The 16,193-nt window shown below is 43.1% G+C and overlaps 1 protein-coding gene across 1 annotated transcript; it reads left to right on the forward strand.

Annotated features, from left to right (window-relative positions):
- Positions 1 to 309: 309 nt before the first annotated feature.
- Positions 310 to 15,931, forward strand: LOC308313856 (NLR family CARD domain-containing protein 3-like; the record flags this gene model as incomplete). Its single annotated transcript, XM_080761184.1, has 6 exons — positions 310 to 559; positions 2,489 to 4,250; positions 4,422 to 4,592; positions 5,702 to 5,851; positions 11,730 to 11,743; positions 15,332 to 15,931. 6 exons carry the CDS (start codon positions 310 to 312, stop codon positions 15,889 to 15,891), a joined length of 2,907 nt encoding a protein of 968 aa, XP_080617310.1. The 3' UTR covers positions 15,892 to 15,931.
- Between the last annotated feature and the right edge of the window lie 262 nt (positions 15,932 to 16,193).

Below are 16,193 nucleotides of genomic sequence, written 5' to 3' on the forward strand. Positions count from 1 at the left end.
GGGGCCCTCAGAGGTACCAGGGGTCTTCAACAGGGGGTCCGGGACCCCATATTCAATAGGGGGTCCGGGACCCCTAGGGGCCCTCAGAGATACCGTCCGTTTCAGCACAGAAAGTCTGTTTGTACCATGACCTGCAGCTGCACACACGCACGCACGCAAGCCGCTCGTAGGCGGCCGCTTGTGTCAGCCTACCAGAGACGTTTTTTTAATTATATTTATATATTTTTCTCTTCTTTTTTGTAACATTAACTACAGCTTGTGATCAATATTTTCATACCCAGAGCTTTCTGTTTGTGTCAGGAAAAAACCATGGATGGACTTGAGGTACGTATCTTGACAACTCTCAACGATCTGTCAAAAGAAGACTTTAAGCAGTTCAAGTGGCATCTGAAGCGGGTTGATGTTGAAGGCCTCAAGCCGCTCCAAACATGCGACCTGGAAGACGCTGACAGGATGAAAACAGTGGATCTGATCGTCCAGTACTACACTACTCATGCAACTCAGATCGTGGAGACTGTCCTGAAGATGATTAAAACGACTGATCTGCAGGAGAACATAGGTAGGTGAAGACATGGTATATATACTATAGTCAGGGGATATCAATACAATCTGGGAATACATTTCTTACCAAGAATTATCTTCACCAATGTGTTTGTAAGGGTGTCTACTAACATAATCCGACATTGGTTTATATTCAACCACCCCAGGGGAATTTTTGACAGCTGCTGAAAGTTGGTACCATACAACCATTATAAGGCAACATTTTCTAAATTTCATCATGCTTTAAAGATGGAGTGCCGTGATTTCTTTCCACCCTAAAACATGATCATCAGGTCTTATTGTTATATAAGGAGGTGTATTTTTTTCAAAAAAGTGTAGATTATTTTGTTAAAATGTTGTTTTTATGTGGGCATGTGGTGATGGGTGGTGATCCACCTGAACTGAAGCTGCACCCACAGCTGTAGTTGTATGATAAAGGGGGAGGGGTAAGGGGAGGGGCTGATAATGTGTTCACTGTTCAGCGTCCAGGAAGAAACCCTAAATACAAAGTTAATACACCATTGCACATAAAAACGACTCCAGGGTGTCTAATGAAGTATTGTCACCTCATAGACACATGCAAAACTGGAAAAATGGTGGCACTCCATCTTTAAGTAGCATGTGACGTGTCAAACTAGGGTTTTTTCATCATTCTGAATCCATTCCAAGCATTAGTTTAGCACAAAACACTCCTTTGGCTAAAATGGCCATAGCCGTCATCACAAATGTGATGAAGTCAGCACATTTGGGCATACGTGGGCAAGTGGCTATGGCCAAACTAGGGGGTTTTCATGATTCTGAATCCATTCCACGCATTAGTTTTGCACGAAAAACACTCCTGGTGAAGAGAATTATTGGTAAGAAATGTATTCCCAGATTTGACATTATACTGATAATATTCCCTGACTAATATGCATGTTTACAAGTTACTGACAAACTTGAAGACTATAAGGGCTGTATTTTGCGTGTCTTAAAGGGTAAGACCACTTTTTCAGAGGTTTGGGTTGTTTTCTTACCTTATTATGGGCAAACTATTCCATTCCATGAGTTATTTCGCACCGTTGAGTTGTTTATTAGCAATTTAAGAAATAAAAATAATCGCTCATTGACTTCCATTGTAACGTGGAAACAGCTCTCAAAGTCACTCTTTTAGCACATAAACCAACGCAACAAAAGCTGATTCTGACAGTTTATGACATCAGGAAAACTCATGCGGTTTTATTTTCGTCTTTTAAGATAGATTTATAAAGTTACTATTTTAGTCGGAGATAGACTGCAACAGTACTACGGCGTTCCCAACTCTCGCGGGCCGTCTTGCGAGGTTTCGTTTGTAAACAGAATTCTCCACGCTGTTTGAGATGCACCCAGCTGCACCCTCGCATATAAGCAATCACAGACACAGACACTTTACACACTTTAATTGTTAATAAACAACACAACGGAGCGAAATAACTCATGGAATGTAATAGTTTGCCCATAATAAGGTAAGAAAACAACCCAAACCCCCACACACACACACACACACACACACACACACACACACACACACACACACACACGCACACACACACACACACACACACACACACACACTATTTATTGAATTAGCTGCAGCTGTGTTGCTTACAATACATCACTGTATACTTATGTAGCATGCCATGTTTTTACCATGTTCTTGTTTTACCATGTTCTTAACCTGATAACATATAGGGTTTTATGCCACTATAATAAACAAATTGTCAGAACAGAAATACAATTCCATGTCATTTTTTGTATCAATTCAACAAGAAACATTGACAGCTCTATGCCTAGTTTAAATAATAATTAATAAGACATCAAATGGAAGATTCAGCAGCAAGATTCAGTATAATTACCAAGTCCACTCATTTGAGGACCACATTTATCATAGCATGCACTTACTGGTGTCCTCTGTTCTTTGGTTATTTAGAAATCCTTACTCCCCAACTACTCAAGTCTTTTCTGAAGAAGAGGGGAGAGTATCTGATTGAGTGGAAACGACCTGAGGAAAACCCAGAAGAAACACCTCTGAACCAAGACTTCACAGAGGTCAATGTCACAGTGTTAGCTAGTGGAGAGGTCAACAAGGAACATGAGGTCAGCCAGATTGAAACTATGTCCAGAAAAACATCCAGGCCAGAAACGTCAATCAAGTCTCTAGACATCACTAAACCTTTACCCGGGGAAGCTCAAATCAAAACAGTGCTGATGCAGGGAGTGGCTGGCTCTGGTAAAACAGCCTTAACTCAGAAGTATGCTCAGGACTGGGCAGAAGACAAAGCCAACCAGGATATCCTCTTCATGTTCCCATTCACTTTCCGAGAGCTGAATGTCAAGCAGAAGGAGAAGGAATACAGCTTGATGGAACTTCTTCGTGATTTTTTTGGTGAAATCAACAAGGCAGATATTTGCAGCGGAAAAGGGTCTAACGTTATGTTCATCTTCGATGGGCTGGATGAGTTTTGTACTCCTCTACGCCATCTATTCCAGAAAAGGGAGATCTGCACTGACGTAGAAAAGAAAATGTCAGTGGCCATGCTGCTGACAAATCTCATCAAGAGAAACCTGCTTCCCAATGCTCGCATCTGGATAACCACACGACCTGCAGCCGCCGTTCAGATCCCTGCTATGTATGTTGACAGGGTGACAGAGTTGAGAGGGTTCACTGACGACCAGAAGGAGGAGTACTTCAAGAAGAGAATCAGTGATGAGAAAATGGCAAATAAAATCATCTCACACATCAAGACATCACGAATCCTCCACATCATGTGTCACATCCCAGTCTTTTGTTGGATCATTGCTGTAGTTCTGAAGGACATTTTAATAAAAGGGACAGGAATGCTGCCAAAGACCCTGACCGAGATGTACATCCACTTCATGCTGGTTCAGTCCAAACAGAAAGAGACCAAGTATGACTGGAATCCAGCTAAGAACACGCACGCCATTCTGGCAATGGGAAAACTGGCTTATAAACATCTGAAGAAAAGCAAACTGATCTTCAATGAAGCAGACCTGAAAGAGTGTGGCATTGATATCAACGATGCAGCAGTGTGTTCAGGCATGTTCACACAGACGTTTAAAGAGGTGCGTGGTGGGTTGCACAAGGACAAGGTGTTCAGCTTTGTCCATCTGAGCGTCCAGGAGTTTCTGGCTGCTCTTTACGTCTTTCACACATTCACCAACACTGGCGTCAATGTACTGTCAACCTCCAAGTGGTCAAAGCTGTTTAAACCACAGTTAAATGACCTCTACCAGAGTGCTGTAGACGAGGCCTCAAAGAGTCCAAATGGACACCTGGACTTGTTCCTCCGTTTCCTGCTGGGCCTCTCGTCGGAGACCAATCAGACTCTCTTACAAAGACTGCTGGAACATACAGGAAATAGGTCACAGGCCAATCAGAAAACTGTCCAGTACATCAAGCAGAAAATCAGGAAGAATCTCTCTCCAGAGAGAACAATCAATTTGTTCCACTGTCTGAATGAGTTGGGTGATCATTCTCTAGAGGAGGAGATCCAACAGTACCTGACCTCAGGGAGTCTGTCCACTGTCTCTCCTGCTCAGTGGTCAGCTCTGGCCTTCATGTTGCTGTCATCAGGAAAGGAGCTGGACGTGTTTGACCTGAAGAAATACGGTTCTTCAGAAGAGGCTCTTCTGAGGCTGCTGCCAGTGGTCAAAGCCTCCAACAGAGCTCTGTAGGTTGACTGAATACACTTATAATATGATGTCACAGTTCTATAGGAAATAATACTAATATAATAACGTTTCAATGCTGTTTATCCTTCTTTAATAAATAATGTGATATTGATTTTACAGAAAGAAAAAAAAAGATAATACAAACTCTGCTATCACTGCTCCTTTTTCAGGCTGAGTAGCTGTAACCTCTCAGAGCGATGCTGTGTGGAGTTAGCATCAACTCTCAGCTCCAACTGCAGTCTAATAGAATTGGACATGAGCAACAACGATGTGCAGGATTTGGGCATAAAACATCTGTGTCTTGGACTGAGGAGTCCACACTGTAAACTGGAGACCCTCAGGTTTGTATGCCTGAAAATTATCCTGGCGTAACCACTCATGGAGTTTGCCCTGATTCATTTATACTTCGCGAAGATTATTACTTCTTAGCAGTAGAACGAGTAACAAGTAGAACTGAGCCTGGTACTTGCTTATACATACATACATACGTACATACGTGCGTACGTGCGTGTGTGTGCGTGTTCCTCCTCACAAGTCATGCATTCGTGATACTTAATCCTCCAAACACATTTCTGTATCTGTACGACTGCTGTCACCTTACCTGCCACAGTGACAATGTCCGCTTCCCTCCCCCAAGCATGCACAGCTGTGTTTGTGTAGATGCTGAGTAAGCTGTATGAACCACAATGGATTCAAACCCCATGACTCTGTGATGGTGAACAGTTACTGTACCCCTCTGTCACCTGAGGGCCCAACAGAGCCCAATAACCTACTATAATAAATATGAACAGTTACTGTACCCCTCTGTCACCTGAGGACCCAACAGAGCCCAATAACCTACTATAATAAATATGAACAGTTACTGTACCCCTCTGTCACCTGCGGGCCCAACAGAGCCCAATAACGTACTATAATAAATATGAACAGTTAGGGTTAGAAGATGAGAAAAACTTTATTCATTCATTCATTCATTTATTTATTTGTATCCAAAATTAGTTAATAGCACAGGCAAACTCTTCACATACTAGAGTAGAGCTTGTCTCAAATAAATGTCAGAGCTGAAATTGACATGTAAAAATGAAATAAATGCTTAAACATGTAGCTAGTTGTAATGTTAGAGACCACAGAAGTGAACCTTTCAAGCCTGTTTTCGCTGTTTTCTGCATGACATTACTTAAGCCATATCTCCAACACTGGTGGGTCAAACTGTCAATTTGAAGCTATGATTCCCTGCTTTCATAATATGACAAAAAAAAAATGAGGGAAGTTCATCCTTGAGAATTGGCCTTGGTCTTTATGATCCAGTCTCGTCTACAAACCATTCAAGTGTGTGTGTGTGTGTGTGTGTGTGTGTGTGTGTGTGTGTGTGTGTGTGTGTGTGTGTGTGTGTGTGTGTGTGTGTGTGTGTGTGTCTGTGTGTGTGTGTGTGTGTGTGTGTGTGTGTGTATAGGTTGTCAGGCTGCATGGTCTCAAAGGAAGGTTGTTCTTATCTGGTCTCAGCTCTGAGATCCAACTCCCACCTGAAAGTGTTGGACTTGAGCTACAATCACCCAGGAAACCAAGAGACGCTGCCCTCTGCTGGACAACTGCAGACTCTCAGGTATGGACAGACTTGATGCCAGTCAGTGTAAATGTGCCTAGTGACCTGACACTAGATTATAGTTTTCATATTTTTCAGAAAAACCTGTTTCTATGTCAGTGTATCTCAAACTATTTCATGTCAAGGACCCCAAACATTATATGTATTTGGCCGCTGACCCCCATCTGAAAATATGTTGTTCCATGGACCCCCCAGAAGCAAAGATTTGAGTTAAAAACTTTTGTTCTGGAACAATATATATTCCAAATAGCAGATCTACAAGCTCCGGATGCCGCGCTACGAGCTTGTCTACTATTTTTCAACAGCTAATGTATAACATAATGCTTAAAACACCAAAAGGGTGCTGTATAGGCTAGCATTTAATGTTTAATACATGCATTATCTATCATTGTTGTTTATATTATCTTATCTTTGTCTCTCCTTCACCCACAGTGACCACAGTGGAGAGTGCAGGCTGAGACCAAGTTTGAGGAAGTGTAAGTGTTTATTCTGTTGTATTCATGAAATCAAAGAAGCACAACATCCTGCTATGTATGAACAGCTCATATTATACAGCATGTCACTTTCACTTAACATAACTGTAATGTGTTTATATTAACCAAAACGTGCATTATATTTCCTGGGGTTTATTACTAATCACAATGTAGTTTTGAGTGAACTCTGCCTACCTATGGTGTCCACATATAGGATTCTAGAATGATACACTATGGCCCTCATTTATCAACCGTGCGTACGCCAAAATATGGGTACACGCCGAAATTACCGGCATTTAACATTTCCGCCGAAGCTTGAAATTGAACTTGTGCCAAGACAAAAATCACGTCAGGTCGGGAGCTGTCGTACGCTTTGTCCTCACCTGTTTTTCTGTCGTAGAACAGCGGAGCAGCATTGTTTGACCAGCTGAGAGGCTGTCACAGGCATCTAAACACATGTATTCACTCCTAAAATGTTTATATAAAACTGTAGCCTATAGGTATGTATTGAATGGGCTACATGTAAAAAAAATAAAAAAATAAAGGACTACATCAACGATGTGTCATAGTAGGAGATAGAATTGCGCAATTAAAAACAATGTTGCAAGTTAGATGCTTAAGCCATTTAAACAGTGCTTTGCATGAGCGCATACATGCAAGGATTTGGGCTGTCTGTGCTGAAATATTTCCATGACGGGACGTTGGAGAGTATAGTGCAGTGCTGCATCTGTGGAGAGTCCCAACGTGGGTAGCCGACTGTGGCCTAATCTACAGCAGGCCGGAGTTTTGGTATGTGCAATCTCCTCCTCGTTTAATAAACCAGACGCGTCGCTCGAATGCTAAATGTACCGTGCCAGCACAAGTGGCTCATCGGAGATAGGTAGGCTACTCAGCCAGCCCACCACCACCACCAGTGCCAGCCACATGAGGCTACGGTTTTGGCTGCACATTCATATAATGACAGTTGACAGCCCAGCCAATGCAGCGACTAACGACTGCAAGGCAATCCAAATAGACTGTCGAACGTGCATGGTCAGTTGGTCACGGACGGACCACAGTGATAGAGAGAGACAGACAGACAGGACAGGAGGAGCACCTATGCAAAACAGCAGCGCTGCGTGTGTGTGCCTATTTGTTATTTAATTCATGGTTCACAGGTTCAGGTTTTCGTTCACTAATATCTTGTTGTATATTAAATTAAAAATACTTTAATAATTGAATATACAACAAGGAGGGCCTGAGTCCCTCATTTATCAATTGAGTGTAAAATCTGCCCCAAATTCGAGCGTCGGTTTTGTAGTACACTCACGTCGCCACGGCATTTATAAAGTGTTCACAAACAGCTGATCCTACCTTCATTTCTAGCAGTGATAAATGTGACAGCTATGAATGTGGCCCTATGAAATGAAGCCTCGCCCTCGTTTTTGAGACATGCACAACTGCAATACGACCAAACAACTCATGGATACCATGGTTACATGATGGAAAAATAAATTAAAAGGTTTCCCCCGCTTGCCTTGCTGCCCACCTCACCCACATCTTATACACACACACACACACACACACACACACACACACACACACACAGACGCACATGCAACTTGCAAGCCCAACTGGTGTGTTGTATCTTAAATAAATAAAGAACGAACACCTGCATGAATTAAATAACGCAAATATACAACAAGATGTATTAGTGAACGAAAACCTGAACCTGTGAACCATGAATTAAATAAAAAATTGGCGCACACACACGCTGCTGTTTTGCAAATAGGTGCATCTCCTCTCCTATGCCCTGTCTGTCTGTCTCTATCACTGTGGTCCGTCCATGACACCGTGACCATGCACGTTTATGACAATCTATTTAGATTACCTCGCTAGTACAGTGGCTGGGCTTTCAACTGTCAATTATATGAATATGCAGCCTAAACCAGTCTCGTGTGGCACTGGCACTGCCTGGTAGTGGTGGCTGGCTGGGTTACCCTACCTATCTCCGATTGCGCTGGCACGGCACATTTGGCATTCAAGCGACACGTCGGGTTTATCCTTAAACAGGAGGAGATTGCACATACCGTAACTCCAGAAATATATCGGCCTGCTGTAGATTAGGCTACAGTAGCCTACCCTACTTGACTGCAGAGCTGCAGTCTCCCTCAAATGCCTCTCGATTAATATCATGAAACTATTCCAGGTGGGGGGGCCGGGGGGATTCCAGCACAGGCAGCCCAAATCCTCGTATAGGCCTATATGGTATGCGCTCATGCAAAACACTGTTTAAATGGCTTAAGCAAACTTTTTAATTGCTTGATTTTAATTGCTTGCACACTTGGAAATATTCTACCAATTTCAAATGACATGCCTTTACAAAAAAAGAATTCCACATGTAATATTAGTTTTATACATTTTTAGGAGTAAAAACATATGTTTAGATGCCTCTGACAGCCTGTCAGCAGTTCAGACAATGCTGCTCCGCTTGTGTATGACAAAAAAACAGCTGAGGACAAAGCCTACAACAGCTCCCGACCTGACGTGATTTGGCTCAATTTCAAGGTTTTGCGGAAACGATAAATGCCGAAAATTGCTGTAATTTCCGACGTGACCCATATTTTGGCTTGCGCCACGTTGATAAATGAGGGCCTACTGTACCTACTGTGCGTCTCAAAGCTTTCAGCACTTCCTCTCTGAATGTAAACTCTCTGGCCTGTAAGAGCACACCAAACAGAAGTGATTTAGTTAAAGACTACTTAAACAACTTTTGATGTGGGCTTAAATAGTTAAAGAGGACCAAATTAACTCAAACTAGTGCTGGTTGTCTGGGCTAGGCCCTGCCGCAGTGGTGTCCGATTAGAACATTGCCTGGATAATGAAACTTCCAAAGCCAGTTGTAAGGCCATGATATCCTGTCTTATACGGAAGGTGACGGAGTCTCTCGCAAGGAGCGTAGCAAATGCTGCTAGCTACCCTAAACCTTTCGGATTGTACTTATATAAGGTTCTTACTGGGTGCGTGTCATGCGATGACGATGCCAAACGTGTATCCCCATATATGAGGTTTCTACATTAGCCTGATGTCAGTGCTGGATGTCGCCGTCATCCTCATATTATGGAGCTCTAGGTGAAAGCCTCCGCTACAGCCACCCCTAAGACCTACGACGAATAGCCACAAAGCCAATTTACAAGCTCGCAACGTGTTGCATCATGGCGCGTTGAGAGCTTGTATATCAGCTACTTTCACCGTCTTTGGACTTTTTTTAAATACAGTTAATCAGTACAACCACTGGTTTATTTACCTTAGGAGGTACAATACTCTTAAAGAGACATCTAAACATAATATAAGCGATCAAATACTGAGTGAATTACTATAATTGCAATTATGGTACATCTATTGAATTAAAACAAACAGCCTCATTCTGAGTTCCACATTAACCCGTTTAGACCTGAGGATGATTCTACAAATGCCTTCTAAATCCTGACAGTTTTCTGAAAAACCCATGTTTCTGTCAGTCATTAGTGCTGTCAGAACCAATTTCATAATATGAAAGAAATTCGAATATTAAAAAATATATATATATTCGAAAGCTAAAATTGCCATTCGAATGGAGCTTTTATCATTTATTAATTCTATTTAATATTTTTATTTTGTTTTATGCTATTTTATCCGCTCACTAAATGTATTGAGTAACGAATCTACCGCTGTGAAATCTCCACGGCCGCTTCCACTGCATATGAAAAGGTGCACGTCCGGTCACGTCGCAGAAGAGGTCATTGATTGGCTAACGTAGGGCCAGATTTCAGGGTAAGCCAATCAGAGACAGTCTACAGGGTGGGCGGGCTTACTGGCTGTTGTAAACAGTAACTCTTTTAATCACAGACACACAAACCCTTGTAACACATACATAGATACGTCTAGTATACTACACAGACAAAAATCGCCGGTAGAACGAAAATCATAATACAGTCTCACGACACAACTTTATTGCACATCTGTGCTTGCCTTTCATCCACGCTTCTATAGCCTTTTAAATCTCATTTCCCATCCACGGGCACAAGCAAAGTGATATCAGCATCTTCCACCCGATCTGTGGTGTTGTTTCTGACGAGGGTAGCAACTAGTTAGCATGGGAGCTAACATTAGTTTAACTCTGGTCCATATCGTTAGAAGCCAAGGAGTCCTCCTTAATAACACTATGGTACACGGGAGGCGGCCTTTTTTCCGACAGCATTCTAGCCGACGGGGCAACGGTCCGCTCCACAGCGGGGGGACAATGCTGCGTTTACACGGGCAGACACAGACGAATGCTAATATAATTTGGAGCAGCTACTGTACACGTCTGTTTGCATCAACATGTTGCTGGCTTCACAATGAATGATAGACTTTATCGTTGCGTCTGCCCGTGTGTAATGGTCAGGGTTTCAATGTCCACAGCAGGCAGACCTGTCAAAAACCTTGCACTTCCCAAAACTCACAAGACATGCCAGCCACGTGTATTATTATAGGCTAAATATGAGCTAAAATAAACAATGTAAATATTCGAATATTTTCAAAAATTACAAATAATGAAGCAATGAAATTCGAATTGGATTATAGAGGTGAACTGACAGCCCTATCAGTCATTATCAAACATTTTGATGTCAAGGACCCCCAGAGATATATGTATTTGGCCCCCAACCCCCAGCTGGAAATATGTTGTTCCAGGGACCCCCCAGAAGCAAAGATATGAGTTAAAAATGTTCACTCTGAAAGAATATATATTCAAGGATTTGCACCACATTTTCACAATAGATAATTTCAAAAAGTATAACATAATGCTGTAACGGTCAGATATCTCTATCACTGCTACGAATTATTTAAATCACGGGTTGTGAATGATCTCCTATAGGATACAACTGATAAAGTGGAATGCAATGACAATAACCTAAATAAGCAAGCAGTAAATACAGTCGGAAGCAAAGCTCACGTTAACCGTTTATCTCATAAATCAAAACAAGGAATCAACAGTTATACAAACAGGTGTGTCTCACGCACGCACGCCCGTGCTTATTGTTTCTTATAGTTCCGTGGTTGTTTACAAACAAAGTCTGTTGCCCCCAGAGTTCCTTCCCGAACGTAAACTCCCTATAAAGCAAAGTAGATGAACGAAACTTATCCATCCCCGTAGCGAACGTAATCCAGTTGCAGGTATAGGCTACTCCGAAAGAAGAGGAAGACCCAAAACGCGTGTCCTCGCGGGATGTCGAAATAAATAAATATATAAATAAAAGATGAACGATCTCACCAGTTGCCGAAGAATGTCTCGAGCCTCCTCGAACCGTGAGCTCAATCGTTCGTGTAGCTATAGCCTTTTGGTAACGAGGTATTAAAGAGAAAACTTATATCCAGGTCCCTGTTTGTTTGTCTCTCCCCGTCAGGTCTCCTCAGGCCGGTAACCGACGCCAACTTTATGTGCGTCAGTCCAACTCCAGACCCATGTCACTCACATGATATCAAATCATAAACATAGTGTTTAAAACCCCCCAAATAATAACAAAATCACACAATAGACAGCACAGAATATATAGGACCTTACCCTTGACAGATGGCGTTAATTCAGAAATATTAAATAATACAACATGTACTTTTAAATGTTGATATTAAAATAAATCGTGTTTAACTTGTGTGGCAGTTGCTACAATGCATAAAACACCAAAAGGGGTTCCCGTCCTGAATGGGTTGACTATTTCCCCAACTCACCCCCTGTTTCCTGTCTCTGTCAGTTGTACTATCGAATGAAGGCAGAAAAGCCCCGGAAATATAGAGACAAACCATTACAAATTCACTATTATTAAATGTTTTTATAGATGTATCTGTCTGTCTGTGTGTGTGTGTGTGTGTGTGTGTGTGTGTGTGTGTGTGTGTGTGTGTGTGTGTGTGTGTGTGTGTGTGTGTGTGTGTGTGTGTGCGTGCGCGTGCGTGCGTGTGTCCTCATGTTATTACAGGTCACACATTTAATAGGTGTGTGCGTGCATGCATGCGTGTGTTTGTTGGAATCTTTTGTTTTGAAGTCCACCGTCTGGGAATAGTGTTTTAGCTATCTATAGCTATTGTATCTCGTGTTTGTTTATAGCAGACTGAGGAGTCTGCTATAAACACAACACTTGCACTTGCAGTTTGGGCAACTCCAAAGCAAACTCCACATGCCCCAACATTTTATTTACCTGCCTTAGTGCCAACCCTTACCCCTGTGTCTGATCTGTGGTGACACTAGCATATTTGCCGATACCGATATGACCTGATATGACCAAATTAGGGCCGATCCGATACCTTTCCGATACAGTATCGGGACATCTCTATTAATATTACCCGCTGTCAACTTGTCATAGCTCCCGTTTTAACTATCTGTCTGTGTCCCTTTTGTGTCCATACTGTATATGGAGATCTCTGTATCTGTCTGTCTGCCTGTGCCCGAAGAGTGCAAACTGACCAATTGTCAGGTGTGGGGTTGCCATGGCAATCAATTGGTTGAGGCAGAGGCTGGAAATTACACAGGTGAGGGGAGAGCCTGACCAGAGCCTTTTGTTGTGTTTCTGGACAACGGTGTGTCCCACAGACTCAAGGCTGGTCACTGCACTCTCTGTGGGGGTGTGGAACGCGTGTGTCGGTGGGTCAAACGGTTCTTGAGTTACGTGCATTACAAACGCACGCACACACACACACACACACACACACACACACACACACACGACACATTTGTAGTTAGATTGTGCATTACATTCACACACATTCATACACCTTTACATAGATTGTGCATTACATTCACCCATTCACACACCTTTACATAGATTGTGCATTACATTCACCCATTCACACACCTTTACATACTGTAGATTGTGCATTACATTCACCCATTCACACACACATTCATACACCTTTACATAGATTGTGCATCACATTCACCCATTCACACACCTTTACATAGATTGTGCATTACATTCACCCATTCACACACACATTCATACACCAATGGTTGAGGATTAGGAAATCATGCAAGGCACCAACCTGCACATCTGGAGCAATTTGGGTTCAGAGTCTTGCTCAAGGACACTTTGACACCAACTTTGAGGGTTCGAACTAGGAACATTGCGGTTGCCATCCGGCCACTCTACCCCTGACCCACTGCTGACCCTGTGTGCACGTGTGTGTGTGTGTGTGTGTGTGTGTGTGTGTGTGTGTGTGTGTGTGTGTGTGTGTGTGTGTGTGTGTGTGTGTGTGTGTGTGTGTGTGTGTGTGTGTGTGTGTGTGTGTGTGTGTGTGTGTGCATGTTTGTGTGTGTGTGTGTGTGTGTGTGTGTGTGTGTCCTGCATGGTGATGTGTTGTGAACTTGTAGATCTTATTAATTATATGCAATATATTTATTATTAATATATTTCCATTCTGGACACGTCATTATAGGTTTTACTGAAAACAGATCTACAAGCTCACACTGCATAGACCTGATCTTTTTAAAGTGGTTTCTGAACAATTTGAACCACAATGTGTTGCGATGTGAGCTTGTAGATCGAGTGCCTTCATTATTATTGTGTGTGTGTGTGTGTGTGTGTGTGTGTGTGTGTGTGTGTGTGAGTGCGTGCGTGCCTGCGTGCGTGCGTGCGTGCGTGCGTGCGTGAGTGCGTGTGTCCTGCATGGTGTCCTGAATGGCGTGCGTGCGTGTATGTGTGTTTACGTGCGCATACACACACACACACACACACACACACATACACACACACGCACACGCACACACGCCTGCACATGTCCTGCATGGCATGCGTGCGTGTGTCCTGCATGGTGATGTGTTGTGAACTTGCGTGTGTGTGTGTGCGTGCGTGCGTGCATGTGTGTGCACACACACACACACACACACACGCGTGTCCTGCATGGCGTGCGTGCGTGTGTTTGTGCGTGAGTACGCATGTGTGCGTGAGTACGTGTGTGCGTGCGTGTGTGTGTCCTGCATGGTGATGTGTTGTGAACTTGTAGATCTTATTTATTAAATGCAATATATTTATGATTAATATATTTCAATTCTGGACACGTCATTATAGGTTTTACTGAAAACAGATCTACAAGCTCACACTGCATAGACCTGATCTTTTTTAACCCATTTGGGCGGGAACCCCTTTTTAGTGTTAGCATTATGTTATGCTTTAGCTATTGAAAAATAGCAGATCTACAAGCTCATAGCGCGCCACCAAGTGGCGCGCTACAAGCTTGTAGGTCTGCTATTTTTGAAAAATCGAAGAACGACTGACATAGAAACATATATTTTTCACACACGCGCACGCGTGTGTGTGTGTGTGTGTGTGCACACGTAAACACACACACACACACACACATACACGTGCGCGCGTGCGTGTGTGTGTGTGTGTGTGTCCTGCATGGTGATGTGTTGTGAACTTGTAGATCTTATTTATTATATGCAATATATTTATGATTAATATATTTCCATTCTGGACACGTCATTATAGGTTTTACTGAAAACAGATCTACAAGCTCACACTGCATAGACCTGATCTTTTTTAACCCATTTTAGGCGGGAACCCCTCAGATACACACACACGTGTGTCCTGCATGGTGATGTGTTGTGAACTTGTGTGTGCGTGCATGCTTGCATGCGTGCGTGCATGCATGCATGTGTTTTTAACTTGCGTGCGTGTGCGTGTGTGCGTGCGTTATTGTATGTTCCTACATAGTTAGTGTACATCCATCACCATGTGCTGTGAACTTAGATCTTATTATTATTGTTGTTGTTGTTATTATTATTAACCAGATTAACTATATTCAAGGTAATTATACAGCAGCTGAACATCATACAGAAAATGGCAGATCTACAAGCTCACAACGCACCGCGATGCATTGTGAGCTTGTAGATCTGCCATTTTCAATATAATTTTAAGCAGTGCTCATAGTGGTTAATAAGTTCAATTCTGTATATTATTATGAAGTTGTATGTGATTGTAAAGTGGTGTTGTGTTGTGTGTTGTTCTCTCATCAGATGTGTGTGAACTCACACTGGATCCAAACACAGCAAACAGATTGCTCTCTCTGTCTGAGAACTACAGGAAGGTGACATGGGTGAATGAGGATCAGCACTATCCAGATCACCCAGACAGATTTACCGTCAGGCCACAGGTTCTGTGTAGAGAGACTCTGACTGGACGTTGTTACTCTGAGGTAGAGTGGAGTGGATGGGTTCATATATCAGGGACAACCAGAGAAATCAAGAGGAGAGGAAACGGTGCTGACTGTGGGTTAGGATCCAATAACATGTCCTGGTGTCTGGAATGTGATGATGATGACAACACTTACTCTGTCCTTCACAATGGGGAGAAGACTGAACTCTCTGTCCGCTGCTCTGACTCTGTCCTCGCTCTCCGTCTCTCCAACAGAGTAGCAGTGTACGTGGACTGCTCTGCTGGCACTCTGTCCTTCTACAAAGTGTCCTCTAACACACTGACACACCTTCACACCTTCCAGACCACTTCCACTGAACCACTCTGTGTTGGGTTCTGGTGCTGTGGGTCTGGTTCCTCAGTGTCTCTGGGTCAGATCTAGGAGGAACAGTAACACCATGTGACCTGGATGCACTGCTGCATGCACACGCACGCACGCACGCACGCACGCACGCACGCACGCACGCACGCACGCACGCACGCACGCACGCACACACGGGTGTGTGTGTGTGTGTGTGTGTCACATCACACAGCCCTGAATGACCATAACATGTCTGTAACTCTGAGAGGGATCTGACCGATCTACAAGCTCACAACGCGTCGCAGTGCGTCGCATGCAGCGCGGTGCGTTGTGAGCTTGTAGATCTGCTATTTTCAACTCTATTTTTATAACTATCAACATAA

The sequence above is a fragment of the Protomyctophum bolini genome (genome assembly GCF_963924005.1).
Source record: "Protomyctophum bolini genome assembly, chromosome: 4".
NCBI lineage: Eukaryota > Metazoa > Chordata > Actinopteri > Myctophiformes > Myctophidae > Protomyctophum > Protomyctophum bolini.